Source organism: Oncorhynchus tshawytscha, linkage group LG08 (genome assembly GCF_018296145.1).
Source record: "Oncorhynchus tshawytscha isolate Ot180627B linkage group LG08, Otsh_v2.0, whole genome shotgun sequence".
NCBI classification, from domain to species: domain Eukaryota; kingdom Metazoa; phylum Chordata; class Actinopteri; order Salmoniformes; family Salmonidae; genus Oncorhynchus; species Oncorhynchus tshawytscha.
In genome coordinates this window covers 6,604,638-6,624,867 of record NC_056436.1, presented here as the reverse complement: position 1 = coordinate 6,624,867, position 20,230 = coordinate 6,604,638, and the positions used below count along the sequence as shown (strand labels likewise).

Genomic DNA, 20,230 nt, shown 5'->3' with positions numbered 1-20,230 from the left:
TTACAATAGCTGAAACAGATCTTCTTTACAGCATGTACCAAGGAGAATGGAAGTTCTCAGCTGTCAAGTGTGTAGCATTCGTAGACTTTAATCCTCACTGCTAATATTTTACTCTATAGAAGTGTCAACAGCCAGATTTTTATGCCACTAGGTGGCATAATTGACCTAAGTGTAGATATATGTTCAGTGATTACCACATGTTGATTGATCCGAAGTGATAATGGGTCTGACAGCTGTCCCCTCCAAATTTTTACTATAGTCATATTATGGACAATGAAAATGAATGGCGTTGGGTTTGCCCTCATTTTGTCTGTGTAAGCATATAAACAGTATCACATATTGCCAAAGTGAAAACCTATTTCAAAAGTTTTTTTTTTTTTTCTTCACATTTATTGACAATGAAATACAGATCTCATTTACAACAAAAATTCACACCCCCCGAGTCAGTATTTTGTAGAAGCACCTTTGTCGGTGATTACATCTTTGAGTCGTCTTTTGAGTATTTCTGTATCAGCTTTAAGCATCTGGATTTGGGGATTTTCTGCCGTTCGATGGGGAGTGGTGGTGAACAGCAATCTTCAAGTCTTTCCACGGACTTTAAATGAAATACAAGTCGGGGCTTTGGCTGGGCCACTCAAGGACTTTCACATTCTTGTTCTGAAGCCATTCCACCGTTGCGTTGGCTGTGTGCTTGGTGTCATTGTCCTGTAGGAATGTAAAATCTTCGCCCCCCCAGTCTAAGGTCGTTTGTGCTCTGAAGCAGGTTCTCATTATTTGTCTCCATTCATTGTTCCCTCTCCTTCCCAGTCTCCCTCCAGAAACTATTCACACCCCTTGACTTTTTCCACATTTTGTGGTGTTGCAGCCTGAATTTAAAAAATGATTCAATTGGGATTTTGTGTTACTGACCTACCCACACACATTAGCCCATAATGTCAAAGTGGAATTATGTTTTTAGAAATATTTTACAAATTAATAATATTTAAAAAAGCTGAAATTGTCTTGAGACAATAAGTATTCAACCTCTTATTTAAACCAGGCAAGTCAGTTAATAAGAACAAATTCTTATTTTCAATGACAGCCTAGGAACAGTGGTTTAACTGCCTGTTCAGGGGCAGAATGACCTTGTACCTTGTCAGCTCGGGGTATTGAACTTGCAACCTGCCGGTTACTAGTCCAACTCTAACCACTAGGCTACCCTGCCTCCCTTCTTTGTCATGGCAAGCTTAGATACAGTGCCTTCAGAATGCATTCATACTCCTTGACTTATTACACTTTGTGGTGTTACAGCCTGAATTCAAAATGGGTGAGAAACATGTATCTTTCATCCATATACACACAATGGCCCCCATAATGACGAAGTGAAAACATGTTTTAGAAATCTTTGCAAATGTATTGAATTTGAGATCTCATTTACGTAAGTATTCACACCCCTAGTCAATACATGTCCGAATCATCTTTGTCAGTGATTACAGATGTGAGTCTTTCTGGGTAAATCTCTTAAGAGCTTTGCCCCCCTTCGATGGTACAACATTTGCCCATTATTCTTTTCTAAATTCTTCAAGCTCTGTCCAATTTGGTTGTTGATCATTGCTCGACTACCATTTTCAGGTCTTGCCGTAGATTTTAAGTTCAAACTGTAACTCGTCAACTCAGGAACCTTCACTGTCTTCTGGGTAAGCAACTCCAGTGTCGATTTGGCCTTGTGTTTTAGGTTATTGTCCTGCTGAAAGGTGAATTCATCTCCCAGTGTCTGGTGGAAGGCAGACTGAACCAGGTTTTCCTCTAGGATTTTGCCTGTGCTTAGCTTCCAGTCTTAATTTTTTCCCCCTGAAAAACTCACCAGTCCTTTACAATTACAAGCAAATCAAAATGTTATTGGTCACACACACATATTTATATATTTAGCAGATGTTATTGCGTGTGTAGCTAAATTCTTGTGTTCCTAGTTCCAACAGTGCAGTTGTATCGTAACAATTCACAACAATACACACATCTCAAAGTAAAAGAATGGAATTAAGAAATATATAAATATTAGGACGAGCAATGTCGGAGTGGCATTGACTAGAATACAGTAGAATACAGTATGTAAACATTATTCAAGTGACCAGTGTTCCATGTTGTTGAGAACACCAACCAAAGTACACTGCTCAAAAAAATAAAGGGAACACTAAAATAACACATCCTAGATCTGAATGAATGAAATATTCTGATTAAATACTTTTTTTCTTTGCATAGTTGAATGTGCTGACAACAAAATCACACAAAAATGATCGATGGAAATCAAATTTATCAACCCATGGAGGTCTGGATTTGGAGTCACACTCAAAATTAAAGTGGAAAACCACACTACAGGCTGATCCAACTTTGATGTAATGTCCTTAAAACAAGTCAAAATGAGTCTCAGTAGTGTGTGTGGCCTCCACGTGCCTGTATGACCTCCCTACAACGCCTGGGCATGCTCCTGATGAGGTGGCGGATGGTCTCCTGAGGGATCTCCTCCCAGAGCTGGACTAAAGCATCTGCCAACTCCTGGACAGTCTGTGGTCCAACGTGGCATTGGTGGATGGAGCGAGACATGATGTCCCAGATGTGCTCAATTGGATTCAGGTCTGGGGAACGGGCGGGCTAGTCCATAGCATCAATGCCTTCCTCTTGTAGGAACTGCTGACACACTCCAGCCACATGAGGTCTAGCATTGTCTTGCATTAGGAGGAACCCAGGGCCAACCGCACCAGCATATGGTCTCACAAGGGGTCTGAGGATCTCATCTCGGTACCTAATGGCAGTCAGGCTACCGCTGGCGAGCACATGGAGGGCTGTGCGGCCCCCCAAAGAAATGCTACCCCACACCATGACTGACCCACCGCCAAACCGGTCATGCTGGAGGATGTTGCAGGCAGCAGAACGTTCTCCATGGCGTCTCCAGACTCTGTCACGTCTGTCACATGTGCTCAGTGTGAACCTGCTTTCATCTGAACACAGGGCGCCAGTTGCGAATTTGCCAATCTTGGTGTTCTCTGGCAAATGCCAAATGTCCTGCACGGCGTTGGGCTGTAAGCACAACCCCCACCTGTGGACGTCGGGCCCTCATACCACCCTCATGGAGTTTGTTTCTGACCGTTTGAGCAGACACATGCACATTTGTGGCCTGCTGGAGGTCATTCTGCAGGGCTCTGGCAGTGCTCCTCCTGCTCCTCCTTGCACAAAGGCGGAGGTAGCTGTCCTGCTGCTGGGTTGTTGCCCTCCTACTGCCTCCTCCACGTCTCCTGATGTACTGGCCTGTCTCCTGGTAGCGCCTCCATGCTCTGGACACTACGCTGACAGACACAGCAAACCTTCTTGCCACAGCTCGCATTGATGTGCCATCCAGAGCACGTCCCATTATTGGGACAGAGATATATATATATATATATAAGTGTGATTGACTTGGAGTTACATTGTGTTGTTTAAGTGTTCCCTTTATTTTTTTGAGCTGTGTATAATTAATAACTTCACCTTAATCAATGTCTGCTTTTTAAAATATATTTTTTTATCCATCTACCAGTAGGTACCCTTCTTTACAAGGCATTGGAAAATCCTCCCTGGTCTTTGTGGTTGAATCTGTGTTTGAAATGCAATGCTGGACTGAGGGACCTTACAATTATCTGTATGTGTGGGTTACAGAGATGAGGTAGTCATTTAAAAATCGTGTTAAACACTATTTATTGCACTCAGAGTGAGTCCATGCAAATTATTGTGTGACTTGTTAAGCACTTTTTTTTAAACCCCTGAATTTATTTAGGCTTGGCATAGCAAAGGGGTTGAATACTTATTGACTCAAGATATTTAAACTTTACATTTTTTAGTAATTTGCAAAAATGTTGAACAAAATAAATCCACTTTGACAGTATGGGGTATTGTGTGTAGATGGGTGATTTAAAAAGAAATCTCAACACAACAAAATGTTGAACAAAATACATGGGTGTGAATACTGTCTTGAAAGCACTGCACTTTACATTATACATTTTCTTGACATATTTTTGCATGTAGGTTGGACAGAGCGCCGCGGTGCAAGGACATTGTATACATGCAACTGAGCCAGCTTGTGCCCAAGCTGAACGAGAATGTGTCCATGGCATTGCCAGCAATGACGTTATTTCCTGTGGGTGGCAGTGTGGGCATGGTACTGCAGGTCTAGCGAACAGTGCGCGCGAGTCCTCCATGGAAACAAGCGAGGAGAAAGGAGGAGCAGTTCGTTTGGAACAAGCCTCTGCGCTGACTCCCCATTGTACCAACTTAACCGCATGAATAATTCATTAAACTTGCTAACGCACATTAAGACAAAGACATATTTTAGTCAGATAGCTATCATTTTTTTACTGCCTCGGCTCGTGTGGACGTTTAGCCAGCCTCATAACGAGCCATGGCGGAGCGAAGTGGCCGGCTGAGCCTCGGTGGAGGGGGACTCAACAGACCCGTGCCTATGAACCTGTTCGCCACATGGGAAATAGATGGATCTTCCCCGAGTTGCATCCCGAGGTAAGCACCTCTTCTTTGTCTCCCACTGCATCAAGACTTTGTCAGACTTGTTAGTGCCAAGGCAAGCAGACAGTTTGCGCTGATGATAGCTACGTTGTAATCATACAGCCGCCGAGCTGCAGTGGCGTCAGTATTATCGCCTGAGAACAACCAGCCCATTGCAATGACTGTCATGTGGATCCTATGGCAATGCAGACAATGTGTGACTATTTTCGACAATGACTATCCCAAAACGTTTCTTCCAAAGATGGATAGCTAGCTAACCACTGCAGTACTCTTCCAAAGTTTAGGCAGTGCTAGTTCGCTATATCGAGACAACATGGACTCACGGGGTAGACGTAACATAGTAAATAAAATCGGTTGTGTCCAAATTGTATTGATATATTACGTTTGGTATGATATTCATTTGTGGATTTCCTTCATACATTTTGTATGATATGTTACGAATTGTAAATCATATGTGACATTACAATTGTTAGGATATGTTACGAATTGCAATTCATACATTATTCTACAAATGTACAATAAGTATGCTGTGTTAAGTATGCCAATGTATTGTGGCTAACGTTAGGTAGGGTAGGGGTCAGGGATCAGAGGTAGGTTAAATGGTTAAGGTTAGGGGAAGGTTAAGCTAACATGCAAAGTAGTTGTAAATGAGTTAAAATGCTAAAGTTATCCGTGATGAGATTCGAACACGCATCCTAGATGTAAGTGTGTTACGGCCACCCCTTACACCCGACCAACCTCCCTCCTTTTGTTTTAGCCTTAATAAATTACCTTCTGTCCGATGTAACGTACCAGCGTTCGTTCCGGATTTTCGTTTACCATGTTACGTCCAGTGTATGAGACCAGGCTGAGTGAGACACTAACCTTGGACAAGGACCGATGAGTTCCCCCCCAATGCCAACAGCAGTGATGGATAGAGTGACATCCATAGCATAGCAATGAAACTATATTGGTGGTGCTTATAAGTCTGACTTATATTAAAAATCAGTTGGCTTTGTAAGTGCCACCCAATGGATTTTTTTTTCAAGTTTTGGATGACCTCATCTCCTTTTCTGACCTGTCATGAAGTGCCAAGGATGATGTCTACATCTGGTGATGATCAGCTGTGGCGAGCGAGTAATAACATGTTTTCATGTTTCGCTGGCATGACAACGACCATATGGCTGGCATGACAACGACCATATGAGTTGGCTATTGTTTACCTCTTGTGGTTGTTGTCATGCCAAACATGAAAACATCTTCTGAAGAGAAAATTAGATGCTATTCAGGGTAGCCTAGCCTGGGGGTGAAAGTGAAGTCTGCTTAGATCCACCAGGCTCGTGCTGGTCGCCCACTGGAGGAACAAGACAGACCTACGGAGACAGCCATTGTCACACAAAGCAATCTGGACGCAATTTATGGCGCTTGCATCAAATCAAATCAAATAAAATGTTATTTGTCACATACACATGGTTAGCAGATGTTAATGCGAGTGTAGCGAAATGCTTGTGCTTCTAGTTCCGACAATGCAGTAATAACGAACAAGTAATCTAACTAACAATTCCAAAAAACTACTGTCTTATACACAGTGTAAGGGGATAAAGAATATGTACATAAGGATATATGAATGAGTGATGGTACAGAGCAGCATAGGCAAGATACAGTAGATGATATCGAGTACAGTATATACATATGAGATGAGTATGTAAACCAAGTGGCATAGTTAAAGTGGCTAGTGATACATGTATTACATAAGGATGCAGTCGATGATATAGAGTACAGTATCTACGTATGCATATGAGATGAATAATGTAGGGTAAGTAACATTATATAAGGTAGCATTGTTTAAAGTGGCTAGTGATATATTTACATCATTTCCCATCAATTCCCATTATTAAAGTGGCTGGAGTAGAGTCAGTGTCATTGACAGTCATTGACAGTGTGTAGGCAGTAGCCACTCAATGTTAGTGGTGGCTGTTTAACAGTCTGATGGCCTTGAGATAGAAGCTGTTTTTCAGTCTCTCGGTCCCAGCTTTGATGCACCTGTACTGACCTCGCCTTCTGGATGACAGCGGGGTGAACAGGCAGTGGCTCGGGTGGTTGATGTCCTTGATGATCTTTATGGCCTTCCTGTAGCATCGGGTGGTGTAGGTGTCCTGGAGGGCAGGTAGTTTGCCCCCGGTGATGCGTTGTGCAGACCTCACTACCCTCTGGAGAGCCTTACGGTTGAGGGCGGTGCAGTTGCCATACCAGGCGGTGATACAGCCCGCCAGGATGCTCTCGATTGTGCATCTGTAGAAGTTTGTGAGTGCTTTTGGTGACAAGCCGAATTTCTTCAGCCTCCTGAGGTTGAAGAGGCGCTGCTGCGCCTTCCTCACGATGCTGTCCAGATGGGTTAGGGCAGTGTGCAGTGTGGTTGAGATTGCATCGTCTGTGGACCTATTTGGGCGGTAAGCAAATTGGAGTGGGTCTAGGGTGTCAGGTAGGGTGGAGGTGATATGGTCCTTGACTAGTCTCTCAAAGCACTTCATGATGACGGATGTGAGTGCTACGGGGCGGTAGTCGTTTAGCTCAGTTAACTTAGCTTTCTTGGGAACAGGAACAATGGTGGCCCTCTTGAAGCATGTGGGAACAGCAGACTGGTATAGGGATTGATTGAATATGTCCGTAAACACACCGGCCAGCTGGTCTGCGCATGCTCTGAGGGCGCGGCTGGGGATGCCGTCTGGGCCTGCAGCCTTGCGAGGGTTAACACGTTTAAATGTCTTACTCACTTCGGCTGCAGTGAAGGAGAGACCGCATGTTTTCGTTGCAGGCCGTGTCAGTGGCACTGTATTGTCCTCAAAGTGGGCAAAAAGTTATTTAGTCTGCCTGGGAGCAAGACATCCTGGTCCGTGACTGGGCTGGGTTTCTTCCTGTAGTCCGTGATTGACTGTAGACCCTGCCACATGCCTCTTGTGTCTGAGCCGTTGAATTGAGATTCTACTTTGTCTCTGTACTGGCGCTTAGCTTGTTTGATAGCCTTGCGGAGGGAATAGCTGCACTGTTTGTATTCAGTCGTGTCACCAGACACCTTGCCCTGATTAAAAGCAGTGGTTCGCGCCTTCAGTTTCACACGAATGCTGCCATCAATCCACGGTTTCTGGTTAGGGAATGTTTTAATCGTTGCTATGGGAACGACATCTTCAACGCACGTTCTAATGAACTCGCACACCGAATCAGCGTATTCGTCAATGTTGTTGTCTGACGCAATACGAAACATCTCCCAGTCCACGTGATGGAAGCAGTCTTGGAGTGTGGAGTCAGCTTGGTCAGACCAGCGTTGGACAGGCCTCAGCGTGGGAGCTTCTTGTTTTAGTTTCTGTCTGTAGGCAGGGATCAACAAAATGGAGTCGTGGTCAGCTTTTCCGAAAGGGGGGCGGGGCAGGGCCTTATATGCGTCGCGGAAGTTAGAGTAACAATGATCCAGGGTCTTTCCACCCCTGGTTGCGCAATCGATATGCTGATAAAATTTAGGGAGTCTTGTTTTCAGATTAGCCTTGTTAAAATCCCCAGCTACAATGAATGCAGCCTCCGGATAAATCGTTTCCAGTTTGCAGAGAGTTAAATAAATTTCGTTCAGAGCCATCGATGTGTCTGCTTGAAGGGGGGATTAATACGGCTGTGATTATAATCGAAGAGAATTCTCTTGGTAGATAATGCGGTCTACATTTGATTGTGAGGAATTCTAAATCAGGTGAACAGAAGGATTTGAGTTCCTGTATGTTTCTTTCATCACACCATGTCACGTTAGTCATAAGGCATACGCCCCCTCCCCTCTTCTTACCAGAAAGATGTTTGTTTCTGTCTGCGCGATGCGTGGAGAAACCCGCTGGCTGCACCGCTTCGGATTGCGTCTCTCCAGTTAGCCATGTTTCCGTGAAGCAGAGAACATTACAGTCTCTGATGTCCCTCTGGAATGCTACCCTTGCTCGGATTTCATCAACCTTGTTGTCAAGAGACTGGACATTGGCAAGAAGAATGCTAGGGAGTGGTGCACGGTGTGCCCGTCTCCGGAGTCTGACCAGAAGACCGCTTCGTTTCCCTCTTTTTCTGAGTCGTTTTTTGGGTCGCTGCATGTAATCCACTCCGTTGTCCTGGTTGTAAGGCAGAACACAGGATCCGCATCGCGAAAAACATATTCTTGGTCGTACTGATGGTGAGTTGACGCTGATCTTATATTCAGTAGTTCTTCTCGGCTGTATGTAATGAAACCTAAGATGACCTGGGGTACTAGTGTAAGAAATAACACGTAAAAAAACAAAAAACTGCATAGTTTCCTAGGAACGCGAAGCGAGGCGGCCATCTCTGTCGGCGCCGGAAGTCCGCAAGGGAGAACATAGAAAATAGATTTTCTGATTTCTTTCTTGAGGCACCTTACTGTATCATAGACCTAGCCCAATGGCAGGACAGTAATATAGACCTATCCCAATGGCAGGACAGTAATATAGACCTAGCCCAATGGCAGGACAGGAATATAGACCTAGCCCAATGGCAGGACAGGAATATAGACCTAGCCCAATGGCAGGACAGGAATATAGACCTAGCCCAATGGCAGGACAGGAATATAGACCTAGCCCAATGGCAGGACAGGAATATAGACCTAGCCCAATGGCAGGACAGGAATATAGACCTAGCCCAATGGCAGGACAGGAATATAGACCTAGCCCAATGGCAGGACAGGAATATAGACCTAGCCCAATGGCAGGACAGGAATATAGACCTAGCCCAATGGCAGGACAGTAATATAGACCTAGCCCAATGGCAGGACAGTAATATAGACCTAGCCCAATGGCAGGACAGGAATATAGACCTAGCCCAATGGCAGGACAGGAATATAGACCTAGCCCAATTGCAGAACTGAATCTAAACATTGAAACAAACAGAATGATGTAGCAGAAATCTCTTGAACACTGTTTGCGTTCCCAGATGCCACCCTAACTATTCCCTACACAGTGCTCTACTTTTGACCTGAGCTTGACCAGTGCCCAGTAGGCTTTGGTGAAAAGTACTACACCATAGGGAATAGTGTGCACTAGACAGGGAATAGTGTGCACTAGACAGGGAATAGTGTGCACTAGACAGGGAATAGGGTACCATTTGGGATGCATCCTCTCTCGACAGCTTGTTTCTCTGAGGAAGCTTGGAAGACTTTCAGCAGCACTTGGCCCTAGAAGCTGTTTGGTCATGTCACGGCTTGGCTTGATACAGGCAGACCTGCTACACACTGAAGTAGGTCAGCGTTGAGCTCGGTCTCAGAGTAGCAGCTCGTTTAAGATCATAGTGAATAAGGACACAGGGGGATCTGATCCTAGATGCTTTCTGAATACGGACCCTGTCCTGTATTATATTTACTTACAATACGTTATTCCCCCCCCCGTGTGGGTTGAGGCTGTACTCGTAAATATACTAGTCAAGCCTTGGCATCCTTTTCAGAGATCATTGTTGAGAATCTGGGGCGGCAGAGTAGCCTAGTGGTTAGAGAGTTGGACTAGTAACCAGCAGGTAGACTAGTGGTTAGAGTGTTGGACTAGTAACCAGCAGGTAGCCTAGTGGTTAGAGCGTTGGACTAGTAACCAGCAGGTAGCCTAGTGGTTAGAGCGTTGGACTAGTAACCAGCAGGTAGACTAGTGGTTAGAGTGTTGGACTAGTAACCAGCAGGTAGCCTAGTGGTTAGAGCGTTGGACTAGTAACCAGCAGGTAGCCTAGTGGTTAGAGCGTTGGACTAGTAACTGAAAAGTTGCTAGATCGAATCCCCGAGCTGACAAGGTAAAAATCTGTTGTTCTGCCCCTGAACAAGGCAGTGAACCCACTGTTCCCCGGTAGGCTGTTATTGTAAATAATAATTTGTTCTTAAACTGACTTGCCTAGATAAATAAAGATTTAAAAAATAAAATAAATAAATTCTGTGGGAACGGCGTCTGTTTTTTAAAGCCTTTGGAAAGGGCATTTCCATGGGAACGGAATTACGCTTTGACTCAGATCTTTCACTTTAAAATGTCTGCCAAACAAAAAGTGTAACAAACCAATCCATACAACTGTATGCATAAGGACTACTTTGAACCATGTACAACCTGGGAAAATATCACAAAAACACATTCACTGGAGGAACAGTGCAGATGCAATGTTTGGTAACAAGAATCAGAGTTAAATCACCCTCAGGGTTTTTATGGGACAACATTTTCCCAAAACTCTAGAATGTTGGCAGAAAGAATGGGGTGTCAGCTATGACATCACACCTTGAGTATGAAAACATCTCCGTTGGTTATTGAAGGGAAGGGAAGTGGATTTATACACGCTAAGGGAATTATGGTATGTGTAATGTGTATTTGTATTTATTATGGATCCCCATTAGTTCCTGTCAAGGCAGCAGCTACACTTCCTGGGGTTTATTATGGATCCCCATTAGTTCCTGTCAAGGCAGCAGCTACTCTTCCTGGGGTTTATTATGGATCCCCATTAGTTCCTGTCAAGGCAGCAGCTACTCTTCCTGGGGTTTATTATGGATCCCCATTAGTTCCTGTCAAGGTAGCAGCTACTCTTCCTGGGGTTTATTATGGATCCCCATTAGTTCCTGTCAAGGCAGCAGCTACTCTTCCTGGGGTTTATTATGGATCCCAATTAGTTCCTGTCAAGTCAACAGCTACTCTTCCTGGGGTTTATTATGGATCCCCATTAGTTCCTGTCAAGGCAGCAGCTACTCTTCCTGGATCCCCAAGTCAAGGCAGCAGCTACTCTTCCTGGGGTTTATTATGGATCCCCATTAGTTCCTGTCAAGGCAGCAGCTACTCTTCCTGGGGTTTATTATGGATCCCCATTAGTTCCTGTCAAGGCAGCAGCTACTCTTCCTGGGGTTTATTATGGATCCCCATTAGTTCCTGTCAAGGCAGCAGCTACTCTTCCTGGGGTTTATTATGGATCCCCATTAGTTCCTGTCAAGGCAGCACCTACTCTTCCTGGGGTTTATTATGGATCCCCATTAGTTCCTGTCAAGGCAGCACCTACTCTTCCTGGGGTTTATTATGGATCCCCATTAGTTCCTGTCAAGGCAGCACCTACTCTTCCTGGGGTTTATTATGGATCCCCATTAGTTCCTGTCAAGGCAGCAGCTACTCTTCCTGGGGTTTATTATGGATCCCCATTAGTTCCTGTCAAGGTAGCAGCTCTCTTCCTGGGGTTTATTATGGATCCCCATTAGTTCCTGTCAAGTCAACAGCTACTCTTCCTGGGGTTTATTATGGATCCCCATTAGTTCCTGTCAAGGCAGCAGCTACTCTTCCTGGGGTTTATTATGGATCCCCATTAGTTCCTGTCAAGGCAGCAGCTACTCTTCCTGGGGTTTATTATGGATCCCCATTAGTTCCTGTCAAGGCAGCAGCTACTCTTCCTGGGGTTTATTATGGATCCCCATTAGTTCCTGTCAAGGCAGCAGCTACTCTTCCTGGGGTTTATTATGGATCCCCATTAGTTCCTGTCAAGGCAGCAGCTACTCTTCCTGGGGTTTATTATGGATCCCCATTAGTTCCTGTCAAGGCAGCACCTACTCTTCCTGGGGTTTATTATGGATCCCCATTAGTTCCTGTCAAGGCAGCACCTACTCTTCCTGGGGTTTATTATGGATCCCCATTAGTTCCTGTCAAGGCAGCACCTACTCTTCCTGGGGTTTATTATGGATCCCCATTAGTTCCTGTCAAGGCAGCAGCTACTCTTCCTGGGGTTTATTATGGATCCCCATTAGTTCCTGTCAAGGCAGCAGCTACTCTTCCTGGGGTTTATTATGGATCCCCATTAGTTCCTGTCAAGGCAGCAGCTACTCTTCCTGGGGTTTATTATGGATCCCCATTAGTTCCTGTCAAGGCAGCAGCTACTCTTCCTGGGGTTTATTATGGATCCCCATTAGTTCCTGTCAAGGCAGCAGCTACTCTTCCTGGGGTTTATTATGGATCCCCATTAGTTCCTGTCAAGGCAGCACCTACTCTTCCTGGGGTTTATTATGGATCCCCATTAGTTCCTGTCAAGGCAGCACCTACTCTTCCTTGGGTTTATTATGGATCCCCATTAGTTCCTGTCAAGGCAGCACCTACTCTTCCTGGGGTTTATTATGGATCCCCATTAGTTCCTGTCAAGGCAGCAGCTACTCTTCCTGGGGTTTATTATGGATCCCCATTAGTTCCTGTCAAGGCAGCACCTACTCTTCCTGGGGTTTATTATGGATCCCCATTAGTTCCTGTCAAGGCAGCACCTACTCTTCCTGGGATTTATTATGGATCCCCATTAGTTCCTGTCAAGGCAGCAGCTACTCTTCCTGGGGTTTATTATGGATCCCCATTAGTTCCTGTCAAGGCAGCAGCTACTCTTCCTGGGGTTTATTATGGATCCCCATTAGTTCCTGTCAAGGCAGCAGCTACTCTTCCTGGGGTTTATTATGGATCCCCATTAGTTCCTGTCAAGGCAGCAGCTACTCTTCCTGGGGTTTATTATGGATCCCCATTAGTTCCTGCCTAGGCAGCAGCTACTCTTCCTGGGGTTTATTATGGATCCCCATTAGTTCCTGCCTAGGCAGCAGCTACTCTTCCTGGGGTTTATTATGGATCCCCATTAGTTCCATAAGGTGTATAGTGTTAGTGTCTCTTCACAGTCCCTGCTGTTCCATAAGGTGTATAGTGTTAGTGTCTCTTCACAGTCCCTGCTGTTCCATAAGGTGTATAGTGTTAGTGTCTCTTCACAGTCCCTCCTGTTCCATAAGGTGTATAGTGTGTGTGTCTCTTCACAGTCCCTGCTGTTCCATAAGGTGTATAGTGTTAGTGTCTCTTCACAGTCCCTGCTGTTCCATAAGGTGTATAGTGTTAGTGTCTCTTCACAGTCCCTGCTGTTCCATAAGGTGTATAGTGTTAGTGTCTCTTCACAGTCCCTGCTGTTCCATAAGGTGTATAGTGTTAGTGTCTCTTCACAGTCCCTGCTGTTCCATAAGGTGTATAGTGTTAGTGTCTCTTCACAGTCCCTGCTGTTCCATAAGGTGTATAGTGTATGTGTCTCTTCACAGTCCCTGCTGTTCCATAAGGTGTATAGTGTTAGTGTCTCTTCACAGTCCCTGCTGTTCCATAAGGTGTATAGTGTTAGTGTCTCTTCACAGTCCCTGCTGTTCCATAAGGTGTATAGTGTGTGTGTCTCTTCACAGTCCCCGCTGTTCCATAAGGTGTATAGTGTGTGTGTCTCTTCACAGTCCCCGCTGTTCCATAAGGTGTATAGTGTTAGTGTCTCTTCACAGTCCCTCCTGTTCCATAAGGTGTATAGTGTTAGTGTCTCTTCACAGTCCCCCCTGTTCCATAAATTGTATTTTTATCTGTTTTTAAATCTGATTCTACTGTTGCATCAGTTACTTGATGTGGAATAGAGTTCCATGTACTGTACAAATTCTTATTTACAATGGACGGCCTACACCGGCCAAACATGGACGACGCTGGGCCAATTGTGCACCGCCCCTATGGGACTCCCAATCACAGCCGGATACAGCCTGGATTCGAACCAGGCACTACAGTGACATCTCTAGCACTGAGATGCAGTGCCTTAGACCGCTGCGCCACTCGGGAGAACCCTAGAAAGATGAGAAGGAAACGGTTACAGAGCCTTCAGAAAGTATTCAGACCCCCTTGACTTGTTGGAAGACTTTCAGCAGCACTTGGTCCTCGAAGCTGAAGCTGACTTATTCCACATTCTGTTGTCACAGCCTTGAATTCAACATGGATTCTGACCCGTCGACACAACACAGCATCATGAAAAAAAGTGAAAACATTTTTTTAGAAATGTTGGCAAATATATTGAAAATGAAAATACAGAAATATCTCATTTACAGAAGAATTAAACACCTGTCAAAACATGTTAGAATCACCTTTGGCAGCGATTACAGCTGTGAGGCATTCTGGGTAAGTCTCTAAGAGCTTTGCACACCTGGATGGTACAATATCTGCCCATTATTATTTTCTAAATTCTTCCAAGTTATGTCAAATTGGTTGTTGATCATTGCTCGACAACCATTTACAGGTCTTGCCATAGATTTTCAAGCAGATTAAAGTCAAAACTGTAACTTGGCTACTCAGGAACATTCACTCTCTTCTTGGTAAGCATTAAACTAAGTACCTATTTTACAGTCTCCATTGGCCTCATGGTGAAATCCCTGAGCAGTTTCCTTCCTCTCTGGCAACTGAGTTAGGAAGGACGGCTGTATCTTTGTAGTGACTGGGTGTATTGACTCACCCTCCAAAGTGTAATTAATAACCATCATGCTCAAAGGGATATTCAATGTCTGCTTTTTATTTTTTTTATGTTACCCATCGACCAATAGGTGTCCTCCCTCAGAGAGGCATTGAAAAACCTCCCTGGTCTTTGTGTTTGATTCTGGGTTTGAAATTCACTGCTTGACTGAGGGATCTTACAGATAATTGTAAATGTGGGGTTACAGAGATGAGGTAGTCATTAAAAAATACTGTTAAACACTATTATTGCACACAGAGTGAGTCCATGCCATTTATTGTGTGACTTGTTAAGCAAATATTAACTCCTGAACTGATTTAGTCTTGCCCTAACAAAGGGGTTGAATACTTATTGATTCAAGACATTTCAGCTTTTCATTTTTTATTAATTTGTAAACATGTTGAAAAACACTTCCACTTTGACCTTATGGGGAATTGTGGGTAGGCCAGTGACAAAAACAAACCAAATGTCCTCCATTTTAAATTCAGGCTGAAACACGTCGTCATGTGGGAAAAGTGAAGGGGTGTGAATGCTTTCTGAAGGCCATGTATGAGCTGCACGTAACAGTAGTGTGAACTACTATGATTTCCCATTGCAGCCAATTCAATTGCAGTAATTCGGTTACAGATTTTGTCGGTAATTCCGTTACTGATTTGGAAACAGAATTATGAGTTTTAAACTCAAACACTGACTTGTTACTTGTTTGAACTTTCATTATCCTCATGATGGAGAGGAATATATGTTACAGAGATGTTTTTTTGGTAACAGAATTATAAAGACACAAGGCAATGTTTCTTAGACTTACAGAAGGCAAATCATTTCTCTGAAACAAAATATAGTTGTTGATATTAGCTGGCAGGTGTCTTTACATCAACATTAATTTTTTTTATTTTTTATTTTTAAATTTTAATTAATTTTTTACCTGTTTTTCTCCCCAATTTCATGGTTTCCAATTGTTAGTAGTTACTATCTTGTCTCATCGCTACAACTCCCGTACGGGCTCGGGACAGACGAAGGTTGAAAGTCATGCATCCTCCGATACACAACCCAACCAAGCCGCACTGCTTCTTAACACAGCGCGCATCCAACCTGGAAGCCAGCCGCACCAATGTGTCGGAGGAAACACCGTGCACCTGGCAACCTTGGTTAGCGCGCCCTGCGCCCGGCCCGCCACAGGAGTTTCTGGTGCGTGATGAGACAAGGACATCCCTACCGGCAAAACCCTCCCTAACCCGGGCGACGCTAGGCCAATTTTGCGTTGCCCCACGGACCTCCCGGTCGCGGCCGGTTACGACAGAGCATGGGCGTGAACCCAGAGTGCCCTTAACCACAGCGCCACCCGGGAGACCCCCAACATTAATGTGCTTTAAGACTTTTTCTGCGAGGATGTTTTCATTTGTTTGACCAGAAATTAAAGTCTCTGCTTATTCCTTTGCTTATTGGTTATGGAAAATGGTTGAAAAATTCCTTTTCATTTGACACCCAATTTGACAATGCTCCTATAAACTTCACGTGTTGGTGCTCACGGATCCTTTCGCGTGGAAATGACCTCCAGTTGACCTCCTTTTTGGTCTGTCCCCTCCTGGTCTGTCCCCTCCTGGTCTGTCCCCTCTTGGCGTTGTCAAATACAAAGACGAGTTGATTAGGCCTTCCCAGATTGAGGCTTGTTAAACTGGTTCAGTGTGAATTGAACTGCCACTCAGTGCCTTCCGTTTCCTGTGGAGCAGCTCTGTATTGATCCACGTCCCTTATGTTGGCACCCTAAACCCTACACAGTGCACTACTTTTGACCAGTGCCCTATGGACCCAAGTTAACAGTAGTGCACTATGTAGGGTTTTAGGAGGTCATTTGGGAGGTAGCTTAGCCATGCATTCCCATTTAGAAACCTGTTCAGCCCTAGTCACTGAGGTGGGAAATTGTTACCCCACTGTTGAAGGTCAGTAGTATTATAACCGAACGTGGGGTCAGTAGTGTTATAACTGAACGTGGGGTCAGTAGTATTATAACTGAAGGTAGGGTCAGTAGTATTATAACTGTTGAACGTGGGGTCAGTAGTATTATAACTGAACGTGGGGTCAGTAGTGTTATAACTGAAGGTGGGGTCAGTAGTATTATAACTGTTGAACGTGGGGTCAGTAGTATTATAACTGAACGTGGGGTCAGTAGTGTTATAACTGAACGTGGGGTCAGTAGTGTTATAACTGAACGTGGGGTCAGTAGTATTATAACTGAACGTGGGGTCAGTAGTGTTATAACTGAACGTGGGGTCAGTAGTGTTATAACTGAACGTGGGGTCAGTAGTATTATAACTGAACGTGGGGTCAGTAGTATTATAACTGAACGTGGGGTCAGTAGTATTATAACTGAAGGTGGGGTCAGTAGTGTTATAACTGAAGGTGGGGTCAGTAGTATTATAACTGAAGGTGGGGTCAGTAGTATTATAACTGTTGAACGTGGGGTCAGTAGTATTATAACTGAACGTGGGGTCAGTAGTGTTATAACTGAACGTGGGGTCAGTAGTATTATAACTGAACGTGGGGTCAGTAGTGTTATAACTGAACGTGGGGTCAGTAGTGGTGGGGTCAGTAGTGTTATAACTGAACGTGGGGTCAGTAGTGTTATAACTGAACGTGGGGTCAGTAGTATTATAACTGTTGAACGTGGGGTCAGTAGTATTATAACTGAAGGTGGGGTCAGTAGTATTATAAGTGTTGAACGTGGGGTCAGTAGTGTTATAACTGTTGAACATGGGGTCAGTAGTGTTATAACTGAACGTGGGGTCAGTAGTGTTATAACTGTTGAACGTGGGGTCAGTAGTATTATAACTGTTGAACGTGGGGTCAGTAGTATTATAACTGTTGAACGTGGGGTCAGTAGTGTTATAACTGTTGAACGTGGGGTCAGTAGTATTATAACTGAAGGTGGGGTCAGTAGTGTTATAACTGAAGGTGGGGTCAGTAGTGTTATAACTGAACGTGGGGTCAGTAGTATTATAACTGTTGAACGTGGGGTCAGTAGTATTATAACTGTTGAACGTGGGGTCAGTAGTGTTATAACTGAAGGTGGGGTCAGTAGTGTTATAACTGAACGTGGGGTCAGTAGTATTATAACTGTTGAACGTGGGGTCAGTAGTATTATAACTGAACGTGGGGTCAGTAGTATTATAACTGAACTGTGTCTGTGGGGAACGTGTCTGTGTGCTGGTCTCTGTTGTCTGTGTGCTGGTCCCTGTTGTCAGTGTGCTGGTCAGTGTGCTGGTCAGTGTGCTGGTCAGTGTGCTGGTCAGTGTGCTTGTCAGTGTGCTTGTCAGTGTGCTGGTGTCTGAAGTAGATGTCGACCGATTATTCGGAATGACCGATTTAATTAGGACCGATTTCAAGTTTTCATAAAAATCGTTGATCGGTATTTTTGGACGCCGATTATGGCCGATTACATTGCAGTCCACGAGGAGACTGTGTGGCAGGCTGACCACCTGTTATGTGAGTGCAGCAAGGAGCCAAGGTAAGTTGCTAGCTAGCATTAAACTTATCTTATAAAAAAAATATTCCTTAACATAATCACTAGTTAAGTACACATGGTTGATGATATTACTAGGTAAACTGGGGTCAGTAGTATTATAACTGTTGAATGTGGGGTCAGTAGTGTTATAACTGAACGTGGGGTCAGTAGTGTTAACTGTTGAACGTGGGGTCAGTAATATTATAACTGTTGAACGTGGGGTCAGTAGTATTAACTGTTCAACGTGGGGTCAGTAGTATTAACTGTTGAACGTGGGGTCAGTAGTATTATAACTGAAGGTGGGGTCACTAGTTAAGTACACATGGTTGATGATATTACTAGGTAAACTAACTTGTCCTGCGTTACATATAATTGATGCGGTGCCTGTTAATTTATCATCGAATCAGCCTATTTCGCCAAACGGGTGATGATTTAACCTCTTGATTCTAGCCATCCCGGATCCGGGATCGTGAATACAGCCTCAAAGCTCATTACCATAATGCAACGTTAACTATTCATGAAAATCGCAAATGAAATGAAATTAATATGCTAGCTCTCAAGCTTAGCCTTTTGTTAACAACACTGTCATCTCAGATTTTCAAAATATGCTTCTCAACCATAGCAAAACAAGCATTTGTGTAACAGCTAGCGTAGCTAGAGTAGCATTTAGCGTTAGCATCAGCAGGCAACATTTTCACAAAAACAAGAAAAGCATTCAAATAAAATCATTTACCTTTGAAGAACTTCAGATGTTTTCAATGAGGAGACTCTCAGTTAGATAGCAAATGTTCAGTTTTTCCAAAAATATTATTTGTTTAGGACAAATCGCTCTGTTTTGTTCATCACGTTTAGCTACGAAAAAAACCTGTATCCAGGAGTGTAATTATCCCCGCAGCTCATTAGCATAACACAACGTTAACTATTCATGAAAATAGCAAATGAAATGAAATTAATATGCTAGCTCTCAAGCTTAGCCTTTTGTTAACAACACTGTCATCTCAGATTTTCAAAATATGCTTCTCAACCATAGCAAAACAAGCATTTGTGTAACAGCTAGCGTAGCTAGCGTAGCATTTAGCGTTAGCATCAGCAGGCAACATTTTCACAAAAACCAGAAAAGCATTCAAATAAATCATTTACCTTTGAAGAACTTCGGATGTTTTCAATGAGGAGACTCTCAGTTAGATAGCAAATGCTCAGTTTTTCCTGAAAGATTATTTGTTTAGGAGAAATCGCTCCGTTTGGTGCGTCACGTTTGGCTACCAAAAAACCCCGAAAATTCAGTCATCAAAACGCCGAACGTTTTTCCAAATTAACTCCATAATATCGACTGAAACATGGTAAACGTTGTTTAGAATCAATCCTCTGTGTTTTTCACATATCTCTTCATGATATATCGTTCGTGGAAGCCTCCTCTCTCCTCTCAACCACTGGATGACTGCGTGCAGCTTGTAGATTATGCACCAATTTAGACAAAGGACACCGGGCGGACCCCTGGTAAATGTAGTCTCTTATGGCCAATCTTCCAATGATATGCCTACAAATACGTCACAATGCTGCAGACACCTTGGAGAAACGACAGAAAGGGCAGGCTCATTCCTGGTGCATTCACAGACATATAAGGAGACAATGGAAAACAGAGCCTCAAAAATTCTGCTAATTTCCTGTTTGAAGTTTCATCTTGGTTTCGCCTGTAGCATGAGTTCTGTGGCACTCACAGATAATATCTTTGCAGTTTTGGAAACGTCAGAGTGTTTTCTTTCCAAAGCTGTCAATTATATGCATAGTCAAGCATCTTTTCGTGACAAAATATTACGCTTAAAACGGGCACGTTTTTTTATCCATAAATTAAAAGAGCGCCCCCTATATCCAAGAAGATATCCAAGAAGTTAAAAAGCACTGTCACTGATGCGAAAAAAGCACTGTCGTTGCACC

The 20,230-nt window shown here is 43.9% G+C and overlaps 1 protein-coding gene across 3 annotated transcripts in view; it reads left to right on the top strand.

Moving 5' to 3' along the window:
- Nucleotides 1-4,172: 4,172 nt before the first annotated feature.
- LOC112255839 (phosphofurin acidic cluster sorting protein 2-like) overlaps nucleotides 4,173-20,230 on the top strand; it is a 153,207-nt gene continuing 137,149 nt past the window's right edge. For 2 of the 3 annotated variants that reach the window (XM_042325134.1, XM_042325133.1), the window contains exon 1: nucleotides 4,174-4,521. In XM_042325134.1, coding sequence (XP_042181068.1) covers nucleotides 4,406-4,521 — 116 coding nt within the window. In that variant the 5' untranslated portion in view covers nucleotides 4,174-4,405. Of the gene's footprint in view, nucleotides 4,522-20,230 lie in introns of all 3 variants that reach the window. The other variant, XM_042325135.1, reaches the window with a different exon arrangement.